The 26324-nt window shown below is 51.2% G+C and overlaps 1 protein-coding gene across 4 annotated transcripts; it reads left to right on the forward strand.

Annotated features, from left to right (window-relative positions):
* The first annotated feature begins 16832 nt into the window (after nucleotides 1–16832).
* LRATD2 (LRAT domain containing 2) lies at nucleotides 16833–25921 on the forward strand. 4 transcript variants are annotated; one of them, XM_077351503.1, is made up of 2 exons: nucleotides 16833–17192; nucleotides 23872–25921. In XM_077351503.1, the coding sequence occupies exon 2, from the start codon at nucleotides 23877–23879 to the stop codon at nucleotides 24780–24782; it is 906 nt and encodes a 301-aa protein (XP_077207618.1). In that variant the 5' UTR covers nucleotides 16833–17192; nucleotides 23872–23876; the 3' UTR covers nucleotides 24783–25921. The 4 variants fall into 4 exon arrangements, with proteins under 4 accessions (XP_077207618.1, XP_077207619.1, XP_077207621.1 ...); XM_077351504.1 differs by having other exon boundaries at nucleotides 23875–25921; XM_077351506.1 differs by lacking the exon at nucleotides 16833–17192 and adding an exon at nucleotides 17286–17352 and having other exon boundaries at nucleotides 23875–25921.
* The last annotated feature ends 403 nt before the right edge of the window (nucleotides 25922–26324 follow it).

Below are 26324 nucleotides of genomic sequence, written 5' to 3' on the forward strand. Positions count from 1 at the left end.
GAGATATTCTGCACCACATTCATTCCTGCTTCTCCCAGGCAGAATTAGTTAAGGCCCATTCCTTGGGGCCTCCCCCCCACTCTTGCTAACTGAACGCAGTGCAACAGGACCAAGGAAATAAATTGCATTTCAGGTTGGGTTTCACTCTGCAGGGCCGACAGGACCGAATGCTCAGCATGCCCCGGCCTGCGTGCTTCTTCCCACTCTGATGAGTGCGCAAAAACTCTCTTCTCCGCATCCCGCATTGGCCTCCCTTCCAGGGACTCCGCCAAGTAGCACTAATGCATTTCCCTTCCCTTTCAATTTTGCCTTTTTCACCTCTTTCACACTGACTCGCAGGCGGGTCTTTGAAGCTGTTTGCAGAGACGCCGGCTGGCCCCCGCCACAAAATGTGCTTAGGTGGGCAAATGCGGAGCTGGGACTGGAGCAGAAATGCGCTCTCCTCGGCTCCGAATCCTTTATTCCCTGAGCGTAAGGGAAGCTGGGACGGACGCCCGCTGTCACTCACATGTCACGACAAATTGGGCAAGGCTTGTGGTCGATTTCTTATTTTAAGGAGCTGTTTTGCAATTAGCGTTGAAATTTGGGTTCCCAACCACCAGGCGGGGCCAGGAGATCCCCCTGAATTACGACTGATGTCCAGATAAGAGGCATGGAAGAAAATGGCTATTTTTGAGGGTGAATGCTATGACATTATACCCCACTAAGGCAGGGCTGTTTTAACAGGATTATAGGTCCCTGGACAACGCACTGCTCTGGGGTCTCACCTACTCAACACTCGCAGGGATAGAAATGGAAATCGTTGAGCAAATTAAACTTATGTTTATCAGTAACTCCAAAAAATCAGGGTTTATAGATTTAAAAACATGCTGTACGCCAAAGGTTAATCAAGACAGCCTGTCCATTCACATATCACAAACTACTGATACATACATTGATTAGCCCTATGCTTATGGGGGGCCCTATGCTTGTGGGGGGCCCCAAAAGCTGCCAAGTGTATGCCCAAGTGTTAAGACTCCATTGCACTGAGATCCCTCCCCAAACTCCACCTTCCCCAAATTCCATCCCGAAATCTCCTGGATGAAAAATTAGTTTTTATTCCCCACTTTTCTCTACCATTTAAAGAGTCTCAAAGTAGCTTACAATCGCCTTCCCTTCCTCTATGCATAACAGATATCCTGTGAGGTAGGTGGGGCTGAGTGAGCTCGGGGAGAACTGTGACTGGTCCAAAATCACTCAGCTGGCTTCATGCACCTCAAAGCACCTATCAATCACCTTCCCTTCCTTTCCCTACAAAGGATACCCTGCAAAGCAGGTGGGGCTGAGAGAGCTCTGAGAGAACTGCAACTGGGCCAAGGTCACCCTGCAGGCTTTGGGCATAGGAGAAGCAGAAATCAAACCGACTCTCCAGATTCGAGATCACTGCCCTTAACCACCATCCCATCTTTCTTTTTTTCTTTTCTTCCTCCCCCTTCGCAATCACAGACGCCTTTGGCCTCCCGCCACAGAAACCAAAGCAAAATCACCAGGGGTTAAAAGACCTAAATTGGATTATTCTCACCCCGCTTTGGAAAACAGTGTTGCCAGTAATTGCATTCCATTCAATAAATATCCCCACATCAGTGGGTGTTGCATTAGTGTGCAGATAATTATGTTCCTTGAGTTAATTCACTTGCTTGGGAAGATGCCGATCCCAGCTCAGAATCGCAAAACAATTCATGCATTCTGAGAATGGGTACTAAAAAGTAAACGGGATTCTGGGTCGATTAATAACATGGTAGAAATCCAGTGACCCTTCCCCGCTCCAACCCCCCCCCCCACACACACAGACACATTGCTAAATTATCTATAGGGTTGTGCCAAGCAGGGGGTGGGTACAGTGAGTGTCACTGCTCTTATAGATTTCAAAATGTATTTAGATATTTGTTTGAGAGACACTATGGCGTAGGGGGTGGAATGATGGACAGGGATCCCAGCCGACCCATGTTCCAATCCCTACTTCTTCTGTGGAAGCTTGCCAGGTAATCTTGGGCCTGTCACAAACTCTCAGCCTGGCCTACCTAACAGGGCTGTTTGTCAGAAAATGGAGGAGAGCCAGGTTCTAAATAGGGTTACCAACTCTGAAACGGGAAATTCCTGGGTATTTGAGAGACTTGCCCAGGGAGGGTGGAGTTTGGGGGAGAGAAGGCAACTCAGCAGAGTGGGACAGCTTGCTAGGACTTTGGTTTCTTCTAGACTCTGTGGTAAACCATAGACTCTGCTTTCTGAAGTTGCTGTATCTTCCAGGGAAACCGGTCTCTGTACTCTGGAGCAGAAGTGTTTTATTCTAGGAGCGCATGAAGCACATGCTGTGGGCCACACAGTTCCAGAGGCATGGCAGCGCTGTAGGGTTAGGGGGCCTTCACAGAGTGATTGTCAGGGGGTCTTCATGCTTATGTGGCTTGTGGACCACAAGAATGAAAAAAGGGAGATATGCATACTCTGTTAGTAACTGAACACGTGCATCCTTCATCAAGTGTGCATGTGAACCATAAGCTGCATTAGTGTGATGGTCACCTTGCTTAGACCATGCTTTCTCAACCAGGGGGTTGTGAAATCCTGGGGTTTCTTGACAGGCCTGGAAGGGTTTGCTGAGTGGGTGAGGATTAATTAATTTATATAGCTATGGGCTCCGCAGATCTTTAAACCAGGCTTGCTCTCGCAATCAACTGTCATTCCAGGAAATCTCCAGGACCCACCTGGAGGTTGGCAACCACAGTTCAAAAGGCCACTATGATTCTGAAATGGATAAAAATGCAGACTATAGATAAATGCAAATGCATAGCCCACTTAACCTCTCTAGCGGGGATCCAATACAGCTGACAACATCAGGGTTATGCCATCTTTCTTCCCTCTTTGCACTCTGTCCTCACCGCCACAACAGCCCTGTGAGGTAGGCTAGGCTGAGAGTGACAGGACCTGAGACACCCGGCATGCTTCCGCTGCAGAGTGGCAATTCGAACCCAAGTCTCTCAGGACCACAACTCTTGACCACCACCCCATGCAATGGGCTCTGTCTTCCCCATTCCACTGAAAGGACATTTGTGTCCTTTTTGTTTCAGGAAGGCAAACTCAAAGTCCTCCAGGAGCACAAAAACAAAGGATTTGTCCGTCGCCCACTGATCTCCAGACCCAATCCATCATGCCCTTTAATACCAGCGCTTAATAGCTGTGGATTGCAGGCTCCGAAATGAAACACAGGTAATGGCCCAAGACACAACCAAGCTGAGTTGGCCAAGAAGGAAGCAGAGCGTATATTACAGCAAGTGGCTTTTAAGATCAGCACCTTGCTTTTAAAAGCAGCAACGCGCTTTAACGCCTGACACAGGCAGTCTTGGCTCACTGGCTGCGCATCTCATAAAACCAGCATGTGCAATTAGACACAACCTCTGATCTGTATTTTGGTTGGCGTCTGCAAGGGGCCCAGCTGGGCTGCGGGATTCGTTCATACAGTCCTGAGAAACCAGGGCTTTTGGAGGGTCAGGCTGACGTTACCTTTATTGGGTGAAATGTAATCAAACTATCATTTCCCCTGGAAGCACAGAAGGGTTTTTTGCAATATCCCCATGTGAAGTAATGCGGTGGTTTTTTGGTGGTTTTATTTTTTTTTTTAATTTTAGGTTTGAAATGAGCAAGACCTTCACTCTGAAGAGAGCCAGCTTGGTATAGTGGTTAGGAGTGCAGACTTCTAATATGGCAAGACCGATTTGAGTCTGCGCTCCCCTACATGCAGCCAGCTGGGTGACCTTGAGCTCATCACAGCACTGATAAAGCTGTCCTGACTGAGCAGGAATATCAGGGCTCTCTCAGCTTCACCCACCTCACAGGGTCTGTTGTGGGGAGAGGAAAGGGAATTGGAAGCTGCATTGAGACTTCTTTGGGTAGAGAAAAGCAGCATAGAAGAACCAACACTTCTTCTTCTTCAGTAATCTCAGGGCTCTCTCAGCCTCCCCTCCCTCACAGGGTGTCTGTTGTGAGGAGAGGAAAGGGAAGGCAACTGTAAGCCGCTCTGAGACTCCTTCGAGTGAAGCCATGGTGGGTCAAGGCCAATGGCCCATCCAGCTTCCCACTCTGTCTCACACAGTAGTCAAAACCCAGGGACCATTGTGAGGTCCACCAGCAGGGCCAGAACTCCAGAAGCCCTCCCACTGGGCTCCCCTAGCATCAAGAATTCACAGCATCCCTGCCCTGGACATAGTGTTACTTCTATACCTTGGGGCTAATAGCCACCCATGGACCTCTGCTCCAGATATTTATGCAGTCCCCTCTGTAAGCTGCCTAGGCTTGTGGCTGCCACCACTTTCTGCGGCAGGGACTTTGGTTGGAAAGGCGGCATTAAAAATAAACAGATAAAACATTGCACCACCATTTATCGGCTGTCCCACCACTTAGGGCGGCCTCTCAGCATTGACTGTAGGCCGGGCCTTCTGCATTGTAGCTCTGTGGGATGAGATAAACAAAGGAGAGAGTTGGAAGACCTCCTTAGAAAAATTCCAGAGATGCTGCTGTCTGGTCTGTCTCTTTCAGGCAAGAGAAACAACTCTGCTCCATCCTCTACATGGTCGGGTCTTTTGATGGGGGCTGAACTGGCAGGGAGAAGGAGTGAGAGGTCTGGGGTTGGTTATTTGATTCCAGTTTAAATAGAAATAATTCACACAGTTTTTGTAAGGTGTCTTGCCCAACGTGGAAAGACAGGCTATAAATATTGCAATATATAAATTAAATAGATGGCACCATCTTTGCAGATAGCCCCACTTGAGGCAGATTTCTTTGTGATGAGTCCTTCAGAACCTTTAAATATGGCTGTGTTTATGGCTTGATGCTGCTTGCTATTATTAAAGTTATAAAGCACCTTGCCTACTGCTGGGAAATGGTTCGCTCAATATACTAAAAATAAGCTATGCAAGAAAGAAAAAAAGATTCCAGATGTTCAGGCTATCCCTATTTAGGTTCTGACAACCCCTTTTTTGGGGTTAACCGTTCCTCCAGAAACACAATCCCTACTTCATCTTTTAAAACTTTTGCCCATTTGTGCATAGGAACTGCAAAATTATTATCGTTCTTGGGGCTCAGTCTAGGGGTGACAACCTCCTGGTGGGACTTGGGGAATTTCCCCCAAATTACAGCTTGTTTCCATACCACAGAAATGAGTTCCCCTGGATGAAATGGATGTTTTGAAGGGGAGGCTCTATGACTTTTTACCCCTAATGATGTCCTTGTGCTCCCCAGGCTCCACCGCCAGTAGTCTCCCAACCTGGAGCTGGGAAACCTACCGCCAATCCCACTGGTGGCCCGGGGTTCATAGAACCATAGAATACCAGAGTTGGAAGGGACCTCCTGGGCCATCTAGTCCAACCCCCTACACTATGCAGGACACCCACAACCCTATTGCTCATCCACTGTAACCTGCCACCCTCTTAAGCCTTCACAGAATTAGCCTTTCTGTCAGATGGCTATCTAGCCTCTGTTTAAAAATGCCCAAAGATGGAGAACCCACCACCTCCTGAGGAAGCCTGCTCCACTGAGGAACCGCTCTTTCAGGAACTTCTTCCGGATGTTTAGACGGCATATCTTTTGCATTCATTTCATCCCATTGGTTCTGGTCTGTCCCTCTCGGGCAAGAGAGAACAACTCTGCTCCATCCTCTATATGGCAGCCTTTTAAATACTTGAAGATGATTATCAGATCTCCTCTCCGTCGTCTCCTCTCCAGGCTAAACAGGCCAAGTTCCCCCAACCTTTCTTCATACGTCTTGGTCTCCAAACCCCTCACCATCTTTGTTGCCCTCCTCTGGACACGCTCCAGTTTGTCTACATCCCTGATCCAAGCATACCTTTTGTATTCCTGTGTTCTATTATTTCTAAGCGGCATCCTCATAACCAGAGCACTGGATTTGGTTGGGCTATATGCAGTAGCATCTTAAAGACTAACAAAATTCATGGCAAGGGATGAACTTTCACAAATTTGCTTAGTCTTCAAGGTGTTCCTGGACTCTTGTTCTTTTCCACTGTTCCAAGCAGCCTAAGGCAGCCTCAATCTAATCTATATGTGGTTAGTTGGAACATCTGAGTCATCATGCAAAGGACTGGACTGGATGTATAATATTGGTATGCATGAGGTAGAACAAGACATCCGACCTTTTAGAAAGAGAGTTCTATGATTCTAAGGGGAGTTGGGAATGGTATACTGCAGCCTGATCGTGTCAGATTTCAAAATCAGTATTAGGTTGGAACTTGGGTGGGACTCTGCCAAGGAAGACTCTACAGAAGACTCTACAGATGGTTGTTGGGTTGGACATCCATGGCTTACGAGGAGGAGCCAAGAGAATTGGGTCTGTAGAGCCTGAAGAAGAAGAGGACAAGGGGTCAAACACAGAAATGCTGAAGAGGGGGTCAACTTGTCTACTGCAGCTTTAGAAACAAGGACTAGGAGCAAAGGGTTGAAATTATGGGAAGGGAGGTTCCACTTAAATATTAGAAAGCATTTTATGATGGTGAAGCCTGTTTGTAGATGGAATAGGTTGCCTCAGAGGGAGGTGGCGTCTCCATTGTTGGAAGTTTTTGGAGGACATTCGATGAGCACTTGTCAGGAGTCTGATTTTTAATTCTTCGAGCAGGTGGGGAGCTGGACTGGAAGGCCCCATTGGGGTCTTCCCTTCCAGCTCTGTGCGATTCTGATTCGGAGGAAGGCACTGGTAAACCACTTCTGCTGTTCACAGGCATTGAAAGCCTCTTGCAGGACTCACCATTCAGTCATGACTTTATGCCGCATACATATGTCTATATAGCATCCTTTTTTGACTGTTGAGAAACCCCTGAAACATCCTTCAAGCTTTTAGAAACCCCAGAAGTGGGTTGAGCATGCAGAATATGGTTGGGAAGCAGAGTTGTGGACACGCCCACCCAGGGCTCACTCCCCACCCGCTCCTGGCCCATCATTGACCAATTTGGGAGGGATGGGTGGGTCGACATGACCATATATGCTCGTTATCGCCTGATAAATGTTTAACAAATTTAAAAAATAAATTTTAAATTAATTAACTCCCACCCATTCAGGATACCCTCCCTGGACTGTCAAGAAACTGCACGAAACCTTGGTTGAGAAATCCTGATCGATAGGAAGGGGGCCATTTCTTTAAAAGAAATTCCAAATGCCTGCGGAATGCACCTAAGCGTATTTCTTAATTTTGAGCCACTTAAAGCCTTCCATTGTTTTCAGGTTGCATGTGCTTCCTAATCCCCCCCTCCCCCTTAAGCAAGGGGTACCTTTGCCTCGTTTGGCAAATAAAAGAGCTGGAATCCAAGATGTTGGGGGCGGGGGGAGGACGGTTTCCTTGGAAAGTAATTCCGAAGGCTGAAACAAACACAGTCAAACCTTAATCTTCGCCACGCCGGGTTCAAGCACTGCCACCCGAAATGTTAAACAAGAAGAACAAACATTTGGAGCAAACCTTGTCGAGAATCAGCTCAACCCCCTAAGCCCGTTTCAAAGCTCCTTTTGTGATCGGAATGTGAGGTACGCACTTGAAATATTTGAGAAGCCAGGTCTCTGTGTGGACTGCCCAACTTCCAGTCTTGTAGAGAAGATTGTATTTCAGTGGTCGGTGGAAAGTGTCCACCCGCTTCTTGGGGTAAAGACAGCAGAGTCATCATCAATTCAGACAGAAGACCAAATATGCCCTGACCTGGAAGGTCTAGGACAGGGGTAGTCAAACTGCGGCCCTCCAGATGTCCATGGACTACAATTCCCAGGAGCCCCTGCCAGCGAACGCTGGCAGGGGCTCCTGGGAATTGTAGTCCATGGACATCTGGAGGGCCGCAGTTTGACTACCCCTGTTCTAAAAGAAGGGGCTTTCCTGGAACTGCAAAACAGAAGGCGAACGCTGGCAGGGGCTTCTGGGAATTGTAGTCCATGGACATCTGGAGGGCCGCAGTTTGACTACCCCTGGTCTAGGATAACCCAGTGTAGCCAGATTTTGGAAGCTAAGGATGGAAGGTCACCAAGGAAGCCCAGGGTTACTATACATAGACGTGTAGATGGGATACGCTGTCTTGGAGGGTAGCCTCCTTTGTTGGAAGTTTTTAGGAGGACATTGGAGAGTGTCAGGAGAGTGTAATTTTTAAGTCCCCATAGAATCATAGAGTTGGAAGGGACCTCCTGGGTCATCTAGTCCAACCCCCTGCACTATGCAGGACACTCACAACCCTCTCACTCATCCCCTGTAATCTGCCACCTCCTTGAACCTTCACAGAATCAGCCTCTCAGTCAGAAGGTGGATGGTCTCTTCCAGCTCTGGATGATCCTGACACTGCATTCACTTTTCTCCTCACAAGGGTCTAACAAGCGTAATTTTGACAGATTCTTTTGTCACCCCTTGGCTGACGGCACTGACAAAACAGTTGTTTTCATTATGGCCTTTCCTATCAGCTTGTTTTAGCCTTTGGTCATGACAAGGCAGAAGCACTTTTTAAGACCAGGGTGACAGAAGTCGAGAGGCAACATTAATAGGATACAAGAGCCTCTTTTTAAAAATGTTTTGATCCCATGCCTAATTAACATCACATTAATAGAATCAACGCGATCTGTACATCATAAATAGTTAATCGTTTTATTTATTTGTATTAATACCTTTTATGGTGTGCAGTGATTTTATATCCCGTTTTGATGATGTGTATCGATTGTGTTTTTTGCATCCCTCTTACCTGTATTTATGTCATACTCGTCCAGGACTGTGAATAAACTATTGACGGATGGATCAATACCGCGTTCACAAATGCGCTAGAACAGGGGTAGTCAAACTGCGGCCCTCCAGATGTCCATGGACTACAATTCCCAGGAGCCCCTGCCAGCATTCGCTGGCAGGGGCTCCTGGGAATTGTAGTCCATGGACATCTGGAGGGCCGCAGTTTAACTACCCCTGCTCTAGAATTGCAGCCAAGAACGGGAAACGGAAACAAAAAACAGAGACCGGTTAACAGCAACGATCCAGCATTCCCACAAAGAGAAGGTGCCAATCTCCCCAAAAATTCAATCCAAGAAGGTTCGGCTTTAATGAGCGAGAAGGCCCTTTCCACCAGCCTCTCCGGAGGCCACAGCCGTCACCTCGCAGCCTGGAAACGGCGCAACCCCGTGTCCCCTTTTGGGCCGGACAATAAATCTGCGGCGGATGAACCCAAAATGACTGGGAGGCCTCCCTGCTCAGGCCGTGCTTTAATGGTAGACTCTGTCTGGCGGAGAGCCCAGCGGAGGGGGAGAAGCTGAAAGAGAAATGAATTACAGCCTCTCTCTTCCTCTCCCTTGTCCCTCCTGCCCAATTGCCTTGCTGGGCGAAAGAACATCTGTCTACCGAAAGGGGCAAACATGTACATCTGTCAGTTCTAACGGGTATTAGAGTCATTATTACGAGCGCACACATCATTATCCACCCCGGGCTTGATAACTCTATTCCTGTCATGCTGCCGTGCGGGCCACTGGCTTCCTCGCACGCAGCGTGAGATGATTTTCATCCACAGGCGCCAAGGACCAAAGGAAGGCCCATCTGCTCTGGCGGGTGCTTCCTGGAGAGTCTTATTGTGAAGCTTTGTCCCTCAGTGATGAATGACGGCAAGCTTCAGGAGTGGGAGGGAGGGAGGGAGTGTCGGCCGGCACCACCTTCCTTGACCATGAAAAAAGGCCGGCAGTTGTTTTGCCACGTTCGCCAGGGTGGGTGGCGAGACCCAAGGCCGTCGCCCGAAAGCCCCATTTTAAGTGCGGCGGAAAATCTTGGCCAATGAAGGTCTCCCCCTGAATGGACTTTGACTGTCCTACGGGAGGGTTTGTGGCTCTCTCGCGGTCCAAGGAGGGACAGCGTGAGGGAAGGTTGCCAGCTTCCAGGTGGCGGCTGGGGAGTCTCCTGGAATTAGAACTGCTCCCCAGGGGATGAAGGTTGGTTTCCCTGGAGAAAGGGGCTGCATAATAAGAGAAGAGCCTTTTTTATATATATATATATACCCTAATTTTTACTATAGTGGCTTACAAACTCCTTTCCCTTTCTCTCCCCACAACAGAACCTGGGAGGCAGGTGGGGCTGAGAGAACTCTAAGGGAACTGCTCTGGAAGAACAGCCCAAAGAGAACTGCAACTAGCCCAAGGCCACCCAGCTGGTTGCATGAGGAGGAATGGGGAATCAAACCCGGTCCTCCAGGTTAGAGGCTTCTTCTCCCTGCAACAGACACCTTGTGAGGTAGGTGGGGCTGAGAGAGCTCTGAGAGAACTGTGGGTGACTCAAGGTCACTCAGCTGGCTGTATGTGTATGAGTGGGGAATCAAGCCTGGTTCTCCAGATTAGAGGTTGCCACACTTAGCCACTATGCCAGGGTGGTTCTCAGAACATAGGGCTTTACCCAGAATAGCCCGAGTTCATAAGAATTCTCATACGAGAATCTGCTTTGAGGTAGTAAGGATGGCTTTCCTGTGCCAGATCACTTCGAGAATTAGAATCACAGAATCCTAGAGTTGGAAGGGGCCATACAGGCCATCTAGTCCAACCCCCTGCTCAACGCAGGATCAGCCCTAAGCATCCTAAAGCAGCCCTAAGCATCCTAAATTCCCTCCTGCCCTTCCATTGCAGCCCTAGTTGCTAATTCTGGGGAAGAGGGGGATTCCCTCTTGCTTTCACACCCACTGGATAATACTCTTTCAGTGCAATTCATCAATAGTTAGCCAGCTGATTTTCCTGTTCCACGAGGGAAAATCCAGCTGGCTAACTATTGATGAATTGCATTGAAAGAGTATTATCCAGTGGGTGTGAAAGCAAGAGGGAATCCCCCTCTTCCCCAGAATTAGCAACTAAGGCTGCACATGGGAAAATCCAGCTGCCAACAGGAGCTGTAGCGCATTGAAAGCACAGTAGCCAACATGTCCGAAAACAGCCTGGAAAGAGGGTTTTGCATCTAGCTTTTCAGAAGCAGAAGAGGGACCCTTGACTACCCCCCTTCCGACTAGGGTAGGTGCCAGCGATCACGTAGAGTCCTCATGGAAGGTGAGAATAACAACAAAACGGGGCTAATCTTTCTCCTCCAAGACGCTCCCCTCAAAAATCACGGGCCAGATGGCACTGTGAGCAAAACATGGCTGTTTCTGTGAATTGAGGCAGATCGGGAGTGGGTGGGCAGAAGGGACTGTGTCTCAGCTTGGCTCTTGGGGTCCTTTGTTGCATGCCAGGAAAATGCCAATCTCCACTTGGGGGTCAGGAGTCAAATTTCCTCCAGGCCAGACTGGCCAGGGATTCTGTTCTGGGGGGGGGGCTTCATCTGGGCATGGAATTGGGGTCCCTGAGATGGGCAGATACTTGCGAATTCCCTGCATTCTGCAGGGGGTTGGACTAGATGACCCCGGAGGGCCCTTCCAACTCTGTGATTCTAAGGCAAAAGAGCTTCCTTTTGCAACCCATGCTGTAAACCTTACGAGTGCTTTGTTTGCCCAATGGAGATCTACCAGTGCACTAACTAAACGGGCAGAGCTGTTTTGAAGCAAAGTGTAAAGGAGATCCCCAGCCTTGGCAAATACACACCTGTTTTTCAACAGCATCATTGTTGAAATTAGGCCCTGCAGAACTGCTGAAGGAGAGATGCACTTGGCATTTCGCTGGCAACTCTGCCCCCTCCTAGTATTCTGAGACATCTGGCACCACTGGGGCTGCAGGATTGCCAACTCCTAGTTGGACATCCCTGGAAATGGGCGAGGAAGGGGCCTCCGTTGAGTATAATGCCCTAGAAAAAGCAGAGTTGGTTGTTATACCCTGCTTTTCACTGCCCAAAGGAGTCCCCAAAGCAGCTTACGGTCGTTTTCCCTTTCTCTCCCCACCACAGACACCCTGTGAGGTAGGTGAGGCTGAGGGGGCTCTGACAGGACTGCTCAGTCAGAACAGCTCTAACAGGACTGTGAGGAGCCCAAGGTCACCCAGCTGGCTGCATGTGGAGGAGCAGGGAATCAAACCCGCTCACCAGATTAGCAGCTGCCGCTCTTAACCACAACACAACACTGGCTCTCTAAGAGCAGGGGTAGTCAACCTGTGGTCCTCCAGAAGTCCATGGACTACAATTCCCATGAGCCCTTGCCAGCGTTCGCTGGCAGGGGCTCATGGGAATTGTAGTCCATGGACATCTGGAGGACCACAGGTTGACTACCCCTGCTCTAGAGTTCACTGCAGCCATTTTTCTCCAGGGTAACTGTTCTCAGGAGCTTGGTGAGCAATTGGCTTTCCATTCTTGGGGATCTCCAGGCCCCACCTGGAAGTTGGCATTTGGCAACCCCATTGGCCCGCAGCCCGGGAGGGGAAAGCCCAGTGGATAAACAGACCCAGGGGAAAAGCACCGGCTGCAAAAACACGGATGGTATCTTCGCAAGGGCCGGACCATGATAAAAAAAATTATTTTCCCTCTAACGCTGGCAAGCTTAGCCTTCCTTTATCTGCTGGAACGTCCCTGCCTTCCCCCTCTATCTACTTTCGGGAAGATTGGCTTGTGCTGCTAAAGCTGCCTTAAAAATAAAAACCTGACCCTGTTCTTGTACCTTTAATAGCAACTGGGCAAAATGAAATTTAGCAGCTGAAGTTTCCCATCGCTTTATCTCTCGAAAAAAAAACTTGGATTTCTGAGCAGCTGGCTGATGCTAAAGGCACAGGAGTGACACACTCATATGTGCTAGGATGCCTTAACATGGTGCCCCTGGGCACAGTGGCTCCCATGTTCAAATGTCTTTTGAACACCTGGGTGGGGTCAGAGAGGGGTCCTGCCCAACAGGGTCTCTGAGTGGCCACTGGAGAGCTGATTGGCTGTGCAAATTAAAGAAAGGACACTTTGGTGAGAGTGGCCACTACAATATACTCTCTTTCCCAGTGTAGAGAGCCAGCTTGGTGAAGTGGTTGGGAGTGGTGGCCTCTAATCCGGTGAACCAAGTTTGATTCCCCAGTCCCCCACATGCAGCCAGCTGGGTGACTTCGGGCCAGTCACAGAACTGTTCTTGCAGTGCAAAGAATGTGAGAAGAACTGTTATATGCCATAAGAGGCATGTCTTCACATTCCTCTGTAAACCAGCTTGGTGTCTTAAGTGCAGTGGCTTCTAATCTGGTGAGCCGTGTTTGATTCCCTACTCCTCCACCTGCAGTCAGCTGGGGGACCTTGGGCTAATCCCAGTCCTGAGGGCTATTCTCACAGAGCACTTCTCTTAGAGCTCTCTCAGCCGCACCTACCTCACAGGGTGTCTGTTGCGGGGAAAGGGTGGGAAAGCGATTGGAAGCCCCCAAGGCAGAGACCTAGGACTGGCCTACAGGGGCATGACCCCAAGAGAAAATGCATCACTGAAGGCTAGAAGCAAGCGGAGCCTGGGGGCGAGCAAAAACCCTCATTACCAGGCCAGAGAACCAATTCCAGAGCAGGAAATTTCCAGGCAGACAGAGAGCTGCTTAGCTGTGGGAGCAAACAGCTTCTCTGCATTGTAATGGAACTGATCTTCGCTCTAAGGACCATTTCTTCCCGTACGATCCAGCCCTCCAGTTAAGATCTGGCTGTTGGACCCTGCCCTCTGACTCTTTGCCTTCAGAGGAGAGGTAGGTGGTGACTACTTCCTGTTGCAACCCACCCTGAGCCAACCAAGAAGGGCGGGTTGTTGTTATTGAGACGGAGCCCTTTCAGCAGTGGCCCCTCATCTCTGGAGTATCACCCCTTGAAGGTGACTACCGTTAAGCACCAGGCTGCAACTCTCTTGACCAGGGGTCCTTCCAGCTCTAGGTTGGGAAACACCTGGAAATTTGGGGGATGGAGGCTAAAAAGGGCAGGATTTGGGGAAGGGCGTCAGCGGGATGCAATGCCAGAGTCCACCCCCCCAAAGCGGCCATTTTCTCCAGGTGAACCGATTTCTGTGGCCTGGAGATTAGTTGGGAATCCAAGCTTATTCTTTGAGGTGTTGTCTCCCCAGTGTGGTGTCAATGTTAAGAGCAGCAGCTTCTAATTTGGCAAGATGGGTTTGATTTCCCACACCTACACATGGAACCGAGTGACCTTGGGCTAGTCACAGCCCTGATAGTTCTGTTCTCACAGAGCAGTCCTGTCAGAGGTCTCTCAGTCCCGCGTACCTCACAGGGTGTCTGTTGTGGGGAGAGGAAGGGAAGGCTAAGCTGCTTTGAGACTCCTTCGGGCACTGAAAAGCAGTGTAGAAAAAAAACAATTGTTCTTCTAAATGCTCTAATTTTGTTTGCTAGATGTTTTATGCCTGGCCATTTCTACATAAGTGATGTCATTTGGGTTTGACTCAAACACCCGGCATGCATCAGTACGGAGACTCTGGTGACTCCTTACCTCCTCGAAAACCTTAGTGATCTGAGCCAAATCAGGTAGAAATGAACGGAAAGATTCATGCTCATCCAAATTAGTCGCCGCTCATGGGAATTGTAGTCCATGAACATCTGGAGGACCACAGGTTGACTACCCCTGCTTCAGAGTATTCTAGAGTTTTTTTGTGGAGGAATAATTTGGACTTGAAACTGGGGTCACTGTGGGTGGGCAGGTAGTTGTGAGCTCCTGCATTGTACGGGGGTTGGACTAGATGACCCTGGAGGCCCCGTCCAACTCTATGATTCTATGATTCCGTGTTAACGCGCACAAGATCAGGTTGTAAACTGGCTTACAAAAGTGGTGTGCACTACTAGAGCAAGTTCTTTCCTCATAAGGGGAGCATTTCACACCTGGAAATGTATGCTTTGAAAAACCTTTTGGACGTTTTCCTATTAAAATGGGGGGGGGAAGCTACTTTGGAAAATGACAGTTGATCACGAGGCTCCTATTTCAAAAGCCTCCGTCCCCCAAAGACGTCACGACATAAAACCGAGCCAACTGCGAAACGTACATCCGTATTTACTTTAGAGAAGAAACTAATCTCTTGCAGGGACTGCTGAACTGGTTTTCTGGAGTCTCACCCCCCCCATCTACTGACCACGCCCACGGAGCACTAGCCCTGCCCCTCAGAGGCGTAACCTCTTCATTCAGAAACCAACCTCTGTGCGCCCTGAAGGTGCCCCTGGACCCTCATTCTGTTCTGTTGCTTCAGACCACGGGTAGTCAAACTGCGGCCCACCAGATGTCCGTAGACTACAATTCCCAGGAGCCCCTGCCAGCGAATGCTGGCAGGGGCTCCTGGGAATTGTAGTCCATGGACATCTGAAGGGCCGCAGTTTGACTACCCCTGCTTCAGACCAACACAGGCACACACCTGGATCCGGAAACTGCAGGAGGTTGAAAAGAAAGCCACCCTCCAGGATGCACAGAATACCTTCCCATTTGTCTTTGTCCATGGGGTCGCGATGGGTCGGACACAACTTCGCACCTAACAACAACATTCAGGAGGCAGTGTGTTGCAGAGCAGACGCCATATGGCTTCCGTGCAGGTCGGATCCCAGGGACCTCTTCTTGCAAACGGAACGCTTGCATTCCTTACATTTAGATCATTTTAATTAGTGCATTAAGCACAGCCCACACACCAGGCGACAGGCTTCCGAAGACGTTATTCCGACAATATGCTTGGAAACATTTCACAGTTCCTGGCGGCGTTTCAGCCAAACTTCAGGCCCGCGCCCACTTTTCTCCATTTCTGCCCTTGCAACAGTCGCCATCTGACCAGGCCGTATTCTGCACACAACAGATAATGCACTTTCGATGCACGTTAGAAGTAGATTTTCCTGCTCCGCACAGGAAAATCCAGCTGCAAAACTGCATCGAAAGTACATTATCCTATGTGTGCAGAATTGGCTAAGGAAAAAAAGCTTGGCCTACTCTTCTGCCTTTGACAGCGCCCTGATCTACTGAACCACGGAGACATGAGACTTTTAAATGCCCCGAGAGAGTTGTTGTTACAAGCCCAGGGTTGCCAACTGACCCCAAAACTTAGCCAGGTTTGCTCTTAGGCCTTTTACATCCCCATCACAGAACTTGGGAGGCATGAAGCTTTTAAGACCTGCAGACTGAGCAGCTCAAGGTGCTGCTTCCAAACCCATCCCTAATTGGGGGTTGCCAACTGACCAGAAAAATCTAGTTAGGCATGCTCTTGTCACTTTAACAAGGGGGGTTGTAACTTTTTCCAGCCTGTGGACGGTTTTGGAATTCTAACACAACCCCGGCGGGCATAAGCCCAAGATGGCTCCTCCAGGAAGAGGTGCTGATCTCCCACAGAGAAAGACCTTGGCTACACAGACCAATCGCATCTCCAACAGCAAATCCAAAGCCGTGCTGGGCGATAGCCCCACCTGGCCCGGCCCATTTTCTATAAACACCTGGCACGGCCCGGGAAACGTGTCGGAAGGCGCCGGTGCCCCCGGGGACCACGTTGGGGGCAGCGGCTTCGAACCCCTCTCTTATCTCGAGAACGGCCCAGGCGGGGCGCTTTGAACGCAAATTTGCCACGCAGATCGCGCGGCCGTTCCGAGGCCCAGCCGCCGGTTCGAAGCCGCTCGGGGGTTGCCAACTGGCCGGGGGAGGGGAAGAGGAGGAGAGAGAGACACAAGCGAGGCGGGTCTGCTGCTGCTCCCAAACCCCGGCGGAGAAGCTCGCCCGCGGACTCCTCCACCGGCCAGGCGCAGGAAGCGAAGCCGGCTCCGCACGGGGTTTGCGCGCCCTGTTGCTTCCCTGGCGCGGAGCTCGAGTTTCCAGCCGCGGCACTTCCCGGCCGGCCCAGGCGAAGCGGCCGCTCCGGCTCCTCCTCCACCGCCTCCTCCCGCCCCCAATCGAAGGCTCCCCCCACCGGCGGCGAGCGGCGCTGCGCTGTGCCTGGTGCGCGCCGAGCCGAGCGGAGCGGAGCCGAGGAGGAAGCGGCCGCCGGCGCCGTGGCCGGGCGCGGGGCTCGATGTGGGGACGCAGCCGGCGGCGGCGACAGAAGGGGACGCTCCGTCGCTCCGCCCGGGGACCCCGCGCCTCTCCCTGGCCGCGCTGGTGGCTGGCCGAGGCGGAGCGCTCCGAGGGGCAACTATGAGCCACCTGCGGCCGGGCTGAGCGGACCCCCGGCGGCCACTGTCGGCTCGGGGCCAGCGCTCCGGCGCCCGCGCTCTCCCCCCGGGCCGGCGGACCCGGCCGAGCCCCCGAGGGCGCCCTTTCCCCCCCGAAGCAGCAGCAGCGCCGCCGCCGCTTGGTAAGTTTCCAGCGCCTCCGACCAGCCAGCGCCGCCGCCGCTCAGGTGCGAGGGGAGGAGCGGGGGAAGGTCTGGGGAGAGGATCAGGTGACGGCGGCCGGGCGCACCTGGGCTGATCGCGGGCTTGGTCGGGCCGAGAAGGCGGCGGCGGCTGGGCGAGGTGAGTGAGCTCGCCGGGCTTGGGCGGCTGGCGCTGGGGTCTGCGATCCCCCAACCCCGCCGCCGTCGTTTATCTCGCCCCCCCCCTTTGCCCACGCGAGCCAAACTTTGGTCGCAGGTGCCCAGGTGGGAACGGCGCGGCCATGGGCGCTGTTGGGGCCACGGGCGGGCGTGGTTCGCTCCGCGGGGCGGGGCGGGAAGCGGCGGCTTGGGAAGTCGGCGTGTCACAGGTAAAGTGAAGTTCGAGGCGGAGGAAGATCGCAGGGCTGCCCGTCGACAGGTGCTACACGCAGCCGTTTTTAAAAGGGGAGGAGCTTAGCCGGAATATCCCGGAACAATGCGCAGGCTTCCAAGTTCCACAGAGGTCTTTTAGAGAAATGATAAAGTGTCAAATGTGCCCTCTTGCTCACCTGAAGTGTTTGGGAGAACCCCCGCCCCCTAGCTTGCTCATTTCGTTTTGGAGAGGGATCCCAGGTGGTGTCCTGATCAGAGAGTCAGAGGAAGTTGGGGGGGGGGGACGACTTGGGTTCAAATCCTCCCTAGTGCGATGGGAGCTTGCTGAGCACTCTTGGACTGGTCACAACGTCCCAGTCTAACCTACCTCACAGGGTTGTTGTGAGAGTAAGATGGAGGACAAGATAATGACCTAAGCCATTTGGGGACACCTTGGAGAGAAAGGTGGGGGTATAAATGAATTAAATAAATATTTGGGCTGTCACTGATGAAAAGGCACTGCGCTTTTGCAGTTGTGAGAAAGGGGGTGGTGTTAAGCTTTGACACCCCCCTTCCCTTTGGTCCTGAGCCTGGTTGCTTAGTACACCAATTTAATAGGACTTACTCCCTGGTAAGAACACGGTCATGATGGATCCCGCTTTGAGCAGCCTGCAACCAGCTGCTTTCTCAGCCTCCATCTGCCTTGTGATGACAGCGCAGGCCTACCTCGCAAGGCTGTTGTAATGATGTCTAGGGAGGCTAGTTATTTGGGCCCTCCCCAAACGTGATGTAAATGCCCCCTGATACCTTTACTGGCTTCTCTGCTCTTTGTGTGGCTGTATGGAGAACTGGGAGGGCCGGGCAGGATTACTGTTGTGGGGGAGTAGGTAGCTGATCGGCAGACGACCCCTGTGCTTTTGAGGAAGGGCCGTGGAAAGGGAATCATTTACACCCCCGGATTTCCCGGGTCCCTTGAGTGCCTCCTTGGCCTCTTCGCTTTGCCGTTGTTCAGTCCCCATGTGGTTAAGCGGTTGCATTATTATGTGTTATTTTATGGCGTTGTGAAATAAGGCAAACGGCTAACCACGTGGGGACTAAATTAAAAAAGAAGTCACCATAAAGATTGATTTCCTTCATTTCTGGCCCTGTTTTAGCTGGCTGCCACAGGCTAACTCAGCTCAGTTGTCATTGCATGGTGTCTCTGGACCAGCCTCTCCATCCAGTGGTGGAGATCCCAAAATAAGCACAGCTAGGACGTAGTAGCCTTCCAATTCGGCCTGGCTCCGACTGCCGGCGAGAGTTGGCCACCTGTCACTTCCAGCCAGTCCGGCGTGAACCGCGCACCTCTTGGGGTCTCCGAGCAGGCCCAGGAAATGTGGTCTCCCTCCGCTGACTGCAGGCACCCAGCTGGGGCCTCTGACTCTCTGCAGAGCTCACCCGCACCATGGCATCTTCGGTGGAGGAAATATTTGGGATTCTTTTGTGGGGGGGAGGCTACGGTGCCAAAAGGACTGAGCATCTCAGGCCATGTTCAGTAATACTTTTGGGCATAGCAGCCACTTTCTCCCCCCCCCCCCCCACCACCATTTTCTCCTGGGGATTGTGAGTCTCCGCATGTAAGCATGTGTGTGTGTGTACGTGTGGGTAATGTCATGCCGATCCTATGCATGCGTCTTCCAGGGCAGTAACAACCTCGTTTGGGGACTGGTGCACCTCGAGTCTTGCCTTGGCACCTCTTCTCCGGATTGTGACTGGAAGCGCCTCGGGGCAGGGGTTGTTCTTTTCGCTCCCTGCTGCCCTTCAAAGCAGCCTAGCTGCTGATGCGAGCAGAGGGATTGCTTGACTTTGCTCCGGCAGCCTCTGCTTGTGAAACTGTACTTCCCAGGCCCTCTTCTTCCTGTGCCCTGCCTAGCATCCTCCACCCCCTACCTCCAATGCCTCTGCTGTGCGTTGACAGTCCGTGCAGGGAGGAAAATCCCTTTTCCTGGCATTAACCCATACTTAGCTTGCTAGAGACAGCTGAATGCACCTCATCCCACCTTCCTGCCTTCATGCTGATATGCATCTCTGCAGCGGTGTCCCATCGTTCAAATCCTTTGCATGGTGGGTGTGCCCCCCTTCCCTGTTTTGTGCACATGGGGACTTGCTCCCTCCCCGTCCTTTCCCAATTCCGTCCCGTTGTTCCTTCCGCCCTCCTCCTCCCCTCGCCTCTTGTAATCACTTGTGCTTTCGGGGACAGTTCAGTCATTTAGGGAGAGACCAGCATGTTCTTTAGAATAGCCGCTGGTTAACAGAGGAGCTGGGGGCGTCGAGGACACGGAGGGTCTCCCTGTCACTGGAGATTGCACCCTAAGGAAATCCAGGAGGGGGGATGGCTAGGCAGGTGGCGTGGCCAGTGGAGTAGCGAGCCTCTTGGAGTCACTGTAGCTCAGGGGGAGAGCTTGTGATCTTACGGGTTTCCTGGGGGCTGTCCCCGGAATGTCACGTGAAAGAATCCCAGGGAGACAAACCGGGAAAGGCATTTCTTTGCCTCAGAGCGGGGTCTGGAAAGCACAACTTGTGTGGTTTAGCAAACTGCAGGTCTTTCTGTCCTAGGGTTGGATGCGGGGCTAGTTGCTGGCTGAGATTATGAAGGGGGGTGAGAGGTCTGTTCAGCTTCCAAAGCAGGGGTGGCCAAGCTGTAATCCAGATGACCATGGACTACAATTACCATGAGCCCCTGCTAAGATGCGGGCTCTCTTGAGTGGGGGGAGGCATATTCTTATTCTGGTGTATTTTTAATTGTGTGGTGGGGGGATGGTTTTTATCTTTATTTGCACGTTTTTATTTGCGTATGGGGGTGTGGCCAGCTGACACCACTTCCTGGTCCCTAGAAGACTATCAAAAATGTCAGGTGTGCCTGACAAAAGGTTGAAAAGTGCTGGTTTTGTCATTTTAGCATCTAGGGAGAGTTCAACTTCGACTTGACCTGGACCTCACGTTTGTCTTTCCAGTGGGCCACAATATCCATAAATATCTTGTCAGCATTTGCCAGTTGTCATGGGGAATACTGTGGCATGAATTCACTTGATCTTACGGTGGATCGAAGAGCCCTTGATTCAGATCCCTGTTCTGCAATGAAACTTCGCCTTATCCCTGAAGGTGGAGGCTGACATAAGACGAGGGAGGCAAATCCCCTGCATGCTGTCTTGAATTCTTTGGTTCAAGGGCTGTGATGAAATGCTGTGATGAAGTTGATAAATGAATGGGCCACCAGGACTTTTGTTGCCAACTCACAGTCCGTCTGTCCGTAAAGCAGGCTTTGACTCCAGGGGTACCTTTAAGACCAGCAAGGTTTAATTTACATGATCTACTCAGAATTAAATTTTGTTGCTCTTAAAGGTGCCACTGAAGTTATTTCTTTCCTCTTGCTCCCGAACAGCATACCTGAGTCCCCAAATCTGTTAATCCATGGGCATCTTCTCCCTTGAATTTGGAACAACAGCAAGGACTTAGAGTGAGGACAAATATTAATACGTTTATTTTCAACCTTCTCCGGCTGTCTCAGGGCAGGTAGAAGCAAGGCAAATATTGTAACAAAATTGAACCATTAAAATGATATTAAAACCACCCTTTACAGTTTTTAAATATTCGGAGGGGTTAATCGATATTTAGCTGGCGGAACGTTAGGTGGGTTCTTGAGTAGAGAGGCCAAAGTTTTAATGGTATTATTTCCTAGCCTCGTCCTCAAGCAACAGGAGCACACAAAGAAGACAACACAGAGAAACACAAAGCCATTGAGGGCTGATGTTCTGACATTTGGTTAATGCTGCTGAAGAAAGTCATGACGCAGAGTTTGTTATACCGGAATCCTGGTCAGCATGCATTATAGAGGATTTCTCCTTTGGTGTCTAAGGACTGGACAATAAACAGGACTTATAATTTGATTTACATATTATTGTATACATTTATGTATTGGGGGGCATAGCAGAAGAGGCAGTCCTATAGCTACAGGGTCCCAAACTGTTTTAAGGGCTTTAGAAGTCAGAATTAGAACCTTGAATCTGATTCAGCGGAGAGGGAAAAGTTTAGCAAGATCCTTCTCCCCCTTCCCTGCCCAGGTTGTTTCCTGTTTAAGGAAGCAGAGCAGGAAATGGAACAAAATGGCCCAGAGCTGTGTGTAATGTGTAGTTTGTCCCTCTTCCAAAGCCCTTGTCAGACACTAAAATGGGACATATGTGGCACTTACTGACAGTGTGTAGATTATCCTGATACACCAATAGCCATGCTATGCAGAGTGGGCCAATGGGCATGTTGACCATGAGTGAACACCTCTGGTGAGCATGAAGTAACTACTGAATTTGTCAAAGGTCACATTGATGCATCCTGAAGCTGTTCACACTTGCTATTTCCCCAGTTCACAGAACGTGGCGATGTGGGTGGCAGGCTTTCTCAACCAGGGTTTTGTGAAACCCTGAGGTTTCTTGATGGATGGTTTCCTAAATGGGGTGGGCGCTAGTAGAAGAAGAACTGGTTCTTATATGCCTCTTTTCTCTACCCGAAGGAGTCTCAGAGTGGCTTACATTCGCCTTCCCTTTCCTCTCCCCACAACAGACACCCTGCGAGGCAGGAGCTTAAGATCTAGTGAGCAAAATGTGCTCAAAATCCCTGATCCTAAAGAGGATAAAATGGCTTCTACCAGAGTCGGGGCCTTTTCAGCCCTTGCCCCGGCCTAGCAGAACCCTCTGGACAATGAGATCAGGTTTCTGAGGGACCTGGGACAGTTCCAGAGAGCCTGTGAGGCAGAACTGTTCTGCCATGGCTATGGTTGAGGCCTAGACACAACATAACTCCAGCCTCCCTACCCGGAGAGCCTGAAATGCCACCATCTGAGTGTAGTGGTTAAAGTAAAGCCAGCTTGTTATAATGGTTAAGAGCAGTGGCCAGTGTTCTTGAGAATTTGTTTTGATTCCCCACTTCTCCACACGCAGCCATCTGGGTGACTTCGGGCCAGTCACAGTCCTGTTAGGGCTGATCTCACAGGGCAGTTCTGTCAGAGTTCTTTCAGTCCCATCTGCCTCACAGAGTGTCTCTTGTGGGGAGAGGAAGGGAAGGCAGTTATGAAGCTGCTTTGAGACTCCTTTCGATAGGGAAAAGCAGGGTATAAAAACAAACTACTTCTTCTAATAGCAGTGCTGAGTATAATGGATGCCCTTTATGTGCCCATCTCTCTCTAGAGAAAAGGAGTCTGCCCTGTGAAATTGTGGGATTTTAATTTAAATTATTAATTTAATTTACGTTATTTTATGTGTCATTTTATAATTTTACAGTCTATTTATGAACTGTTGTGAGCCCCTCTGGGGAAGGAGAGCGTACAAATGGAAAAATAAATAAATAAAATCAAGATCTATGCAGCCCCCTTCATGCTTTTTGCACCCCAGTTCGGGAGGAGCTGTGGGAGAGCATCTCTTTAACATGTGCAAGGCCCTAGTTTCAATCCATGACCTCTCCAGCGAAAAGGATCATGTGACAGGCGGTGTGATGAAATTCTTCCTGGGAGCCTGGTGCCGACAGAAGTAGTTGGGCCCATAGCACCAGAGCCAGTTCAAGGACTTGTGGAACCCTAGCAGGGTACAATTGCAGTGGGACCAGCCAGATGGGGGGGTAGAGGGGCTCCCTCACAGTGGAAAGGAGTATCACTCCAAGGGCCTTAAAGAGGGGAAAGGGTGGGTAGGAGAGAAGCTATAGCCCTGATCCATGGGGGGAAGGCACTGTGCGTGGCATCTGGGAGTGTGGGGTCCATAGCACATGCTCCATGCGCTACCTGGATAAACCGGCCATGGTTGCCGGTCTGAGTGAGTTATGTTGATGTTGATGGACCAGTGGGTCTGATTCAAGTATTTAAAAGGCTGCCATGTAGAGGAAGGAGCAGAGTTGTTCTCTCTTGCGCCGGAGGGACGGACCAGAACCAATGGGAGGAAATGAATGCAAAAGAAATTCCGTCTAAACATCCGGAAGAAGTTCCTGACAGTTAGAGCGGTTTCTCAGTGGAACAGGCTTCCTCAGGAGGTGGTGGGTTCTCCATTTTTGGAAATCTTTAAACAGAGGCTGGAGAGCCATCTGACGGAAAGGCTAATTCTGTGAAGGCTCAAGGGGATGGCAGGCGACAGTGGATGAGCGATAGGGTTGTGAGTGTCCTGCATAGTGCAGGGGGTTGGACTAGATGACCCAGGAGATCCCTTCCAACCCTATTATTCTATGATGATTCAGTATTAGCTTTGTGCGTTCGGCTACACGTGTCCTAATGCTCGCTTTCGTTTGGCTTCAGCAGGCATGGGGAACCAAGTGGAAAAACTGACCCACCTAAACTACAAAGAAGTCCCTACAGCCGACCCGACGGGCATGGACAGAGACGAGGGTCCGAGGATTGGGGTCTCCTACATATTTTCGAACGACGACGACGAACTGGAGCCGCCGCCAGACCCGGGGGTGGCGGATCGAGGCCGGGAGCACCCCTTCTCGCACCGGGAACACCCCTACGACCCGCAGCTGCACGAAGTGGAATGTTCGGTCTATTATCGCGACGAATGCATCTATCAGAAGAGCTTCTCTGCGGATGATACGCTTCCGGCGGAGGGGGAGGGGGAGGGGGAGGGCGGTGGCGCAGGCCCCCTGGCGACCTACACGCCGGAGAACCTTTTGAACAAGTGCCAGCCGGGCGACCTGGTGGAGTTTGTGTGCCAGGCCCAATACCCGCATTGGGTGGTCTACGTTGGGGATTTCCAAGTGGTCCACCTGCACAGGCTGGAAGTGGTGAACGGCTTCCTGACGGACGCCAGCCAGGGCCGCAGGGGCCGGATCGCCAACCAGCTGTACCGTTACAAGCCGCTCAGCCCGGCCGCGGTGGTCCAGAACGCCTTGGACCAGGTCGGGTGCAAGGACCGCGATCTCAGCTGGAGGAACTCGGAATGTTTTGCCGCCTGGTGCCGCTACGGCAAGCGCGAGTTCAAAATCGGCGGGGAGATCCGCATCGGCAAGCAGCCCTATCGGCTGCAGCTGAGGCTGGGCGACAAGCGCAGCCACACGCTGGAGTTCCAGAGCCTGGAGGATCTCATCATGGAGAAGCGCAGGAACGACCAGATCGGCCGGGCGGCCGTGATCCAGGAGCTCTCCAGCCACCTGCAGCCCGCCGAGGAGGAAGACGGCCATGATCCGGGCACCCAGACTGCCGCCGAGTAGCGGTCCGTGCTTGAGCGGGCTGCTTAGCCTGGGTGACGGGGATTAAAGCCGAAGGCTGCGAAATTGAGCTGTTATAAGCCCATTGGGCTGCTTCAGTGCAGCTTGGCTCCAATCACATGTGAAGGGATGTTGGGGGGAGGAACGGGAGAAAGCTGATTAAGTGTCAGTACTCGAGCACTTAACTCCAGAAGTGCTGGACGGAGCCGTCAGTTTTCCACCTCGAAGGTTAAAACTCAGGGAGACCTCCCGCTCGCTCTGGGCTAGGCAGAAGCCTGTCCCCCAAATCGTCCTCACACTAGAATGTACGTGCCTGCCCCAGCGTAAAGATGAAATCTCAGAACTGGGGAAATTGCTGCTTTCCTTTCCCCGTCTTTAGTTTGCGTTGGTATTTCTGGAATCTGATGTCCTTCGGCATTGCAGGCTGTGATCTTTTGATGGCCGCCTTTCCTGCCTTCCAGGGGTTTAATGGCCAAGTCACTGTTGACTCTGTGTTAATTGGGTCAAAGAGGAGGTGGGCAGGTGAGTTTTGGAGAGGGGTTGCACCATTTCTTTGGGAAATGGCACCGAAAGATTCAGGGCCCTCCCGATCTTGGTTTCCACGAAAAGGTCTGAGACATCTCAGCATAGGAGAGTCGCTGGCCGCAAACTAAACTTCCCTGTGCCTTCATATTTGGTGGCACTGGAGGTCCAAGCAGGTCACCATCACCTTCCTTTGGGTGGCGCTGGGTGGCCTCGGAAAGCATCTCTTGGTTTTGGTGGGTTAGGCCGTGCCCCAGACACTGTAGGTGCCACCTACAAATAGGTTTACCTTGGCATATGTGGGTGAGGGAGGGTGAGATCGATCCACAAAATTTGTTTGTTAGGATCCATTTGCTTGGGATTCAGGTACCAGTCGGGCACACCTCTTTGGCCGTGAATGGGAATTAGATTTAAAACCGGTTTAAGTAATCTTTGGTTTCTTCAAGAACCTAGATATTAGGGGTTCCAAACCTCCAAGGAGTGTCTCAGCTTTGGAAGCTAGCTGTCCCTTGCTTTGTCATGTCTAAACCGTTTTGTGGGTGGGGCCTTCTGTTTTGCAGTTCCAGGGAAGCCCCTTCTTTTAGAACAGGGGTAGTCAAACTGCGGCCCTCCAGATGTCCATGGACTACAATTCCCAGGAGCCCCTGCCAGCAAATGCTGGCAGGGGCTCCTGGGAATTGTAGTCCATGGACATCTGGAGGGCCGCAGTTTGACTACCCCTGTTTTAGAAAGTTGTCTAATTTTCCCCCCTTCCCACCGCAACAAACATAGTGAATTGCAGATTCAAGTGGGGCAGCCTTGTTGCTCTGAAGCAGCACAACAGAACAAAATCAGAGTCCAGTGGCACCTTTAGGACCAACAAATACATCTCTGCTGGTCTTGAAGGTGCCACTGGACTCTGATTTTGTATTGTGAATTGTAGACATTGTCTCCCTTTGTATAGTTACTTGGAGAAGGAATTGGGTTACCTCCGTGTGAAGCCATTGTGCATTTTCAAGCTCGGGAAAATTCTTTCTGTACCCA

Source organism: Paroedura picta, chromosome 9 (genome assembly GCF_049243985.1).
Source record: "Paroedura picta isolate Pp20150507F chromosome 9, Ppicta_v3.0, whole genome shotgun sequence".
Taxonomy (NCBI): domain Eukaryota; kingdom Metazoa; phylum Chordata; class Lepidosauria; order Squamata; family Gekkonidae; genus Paroedura; species Paroedura picta.

What these genes read in the sequence shown, in the direction of transcription:
- LRATD2 (XM_077351503.1), top strand. Translation starts at nt 23,877, where the DNA reads ATGGGGAACCAAGTGGAAAAACTGACCCACCTAAACTACAAAGAAGTC.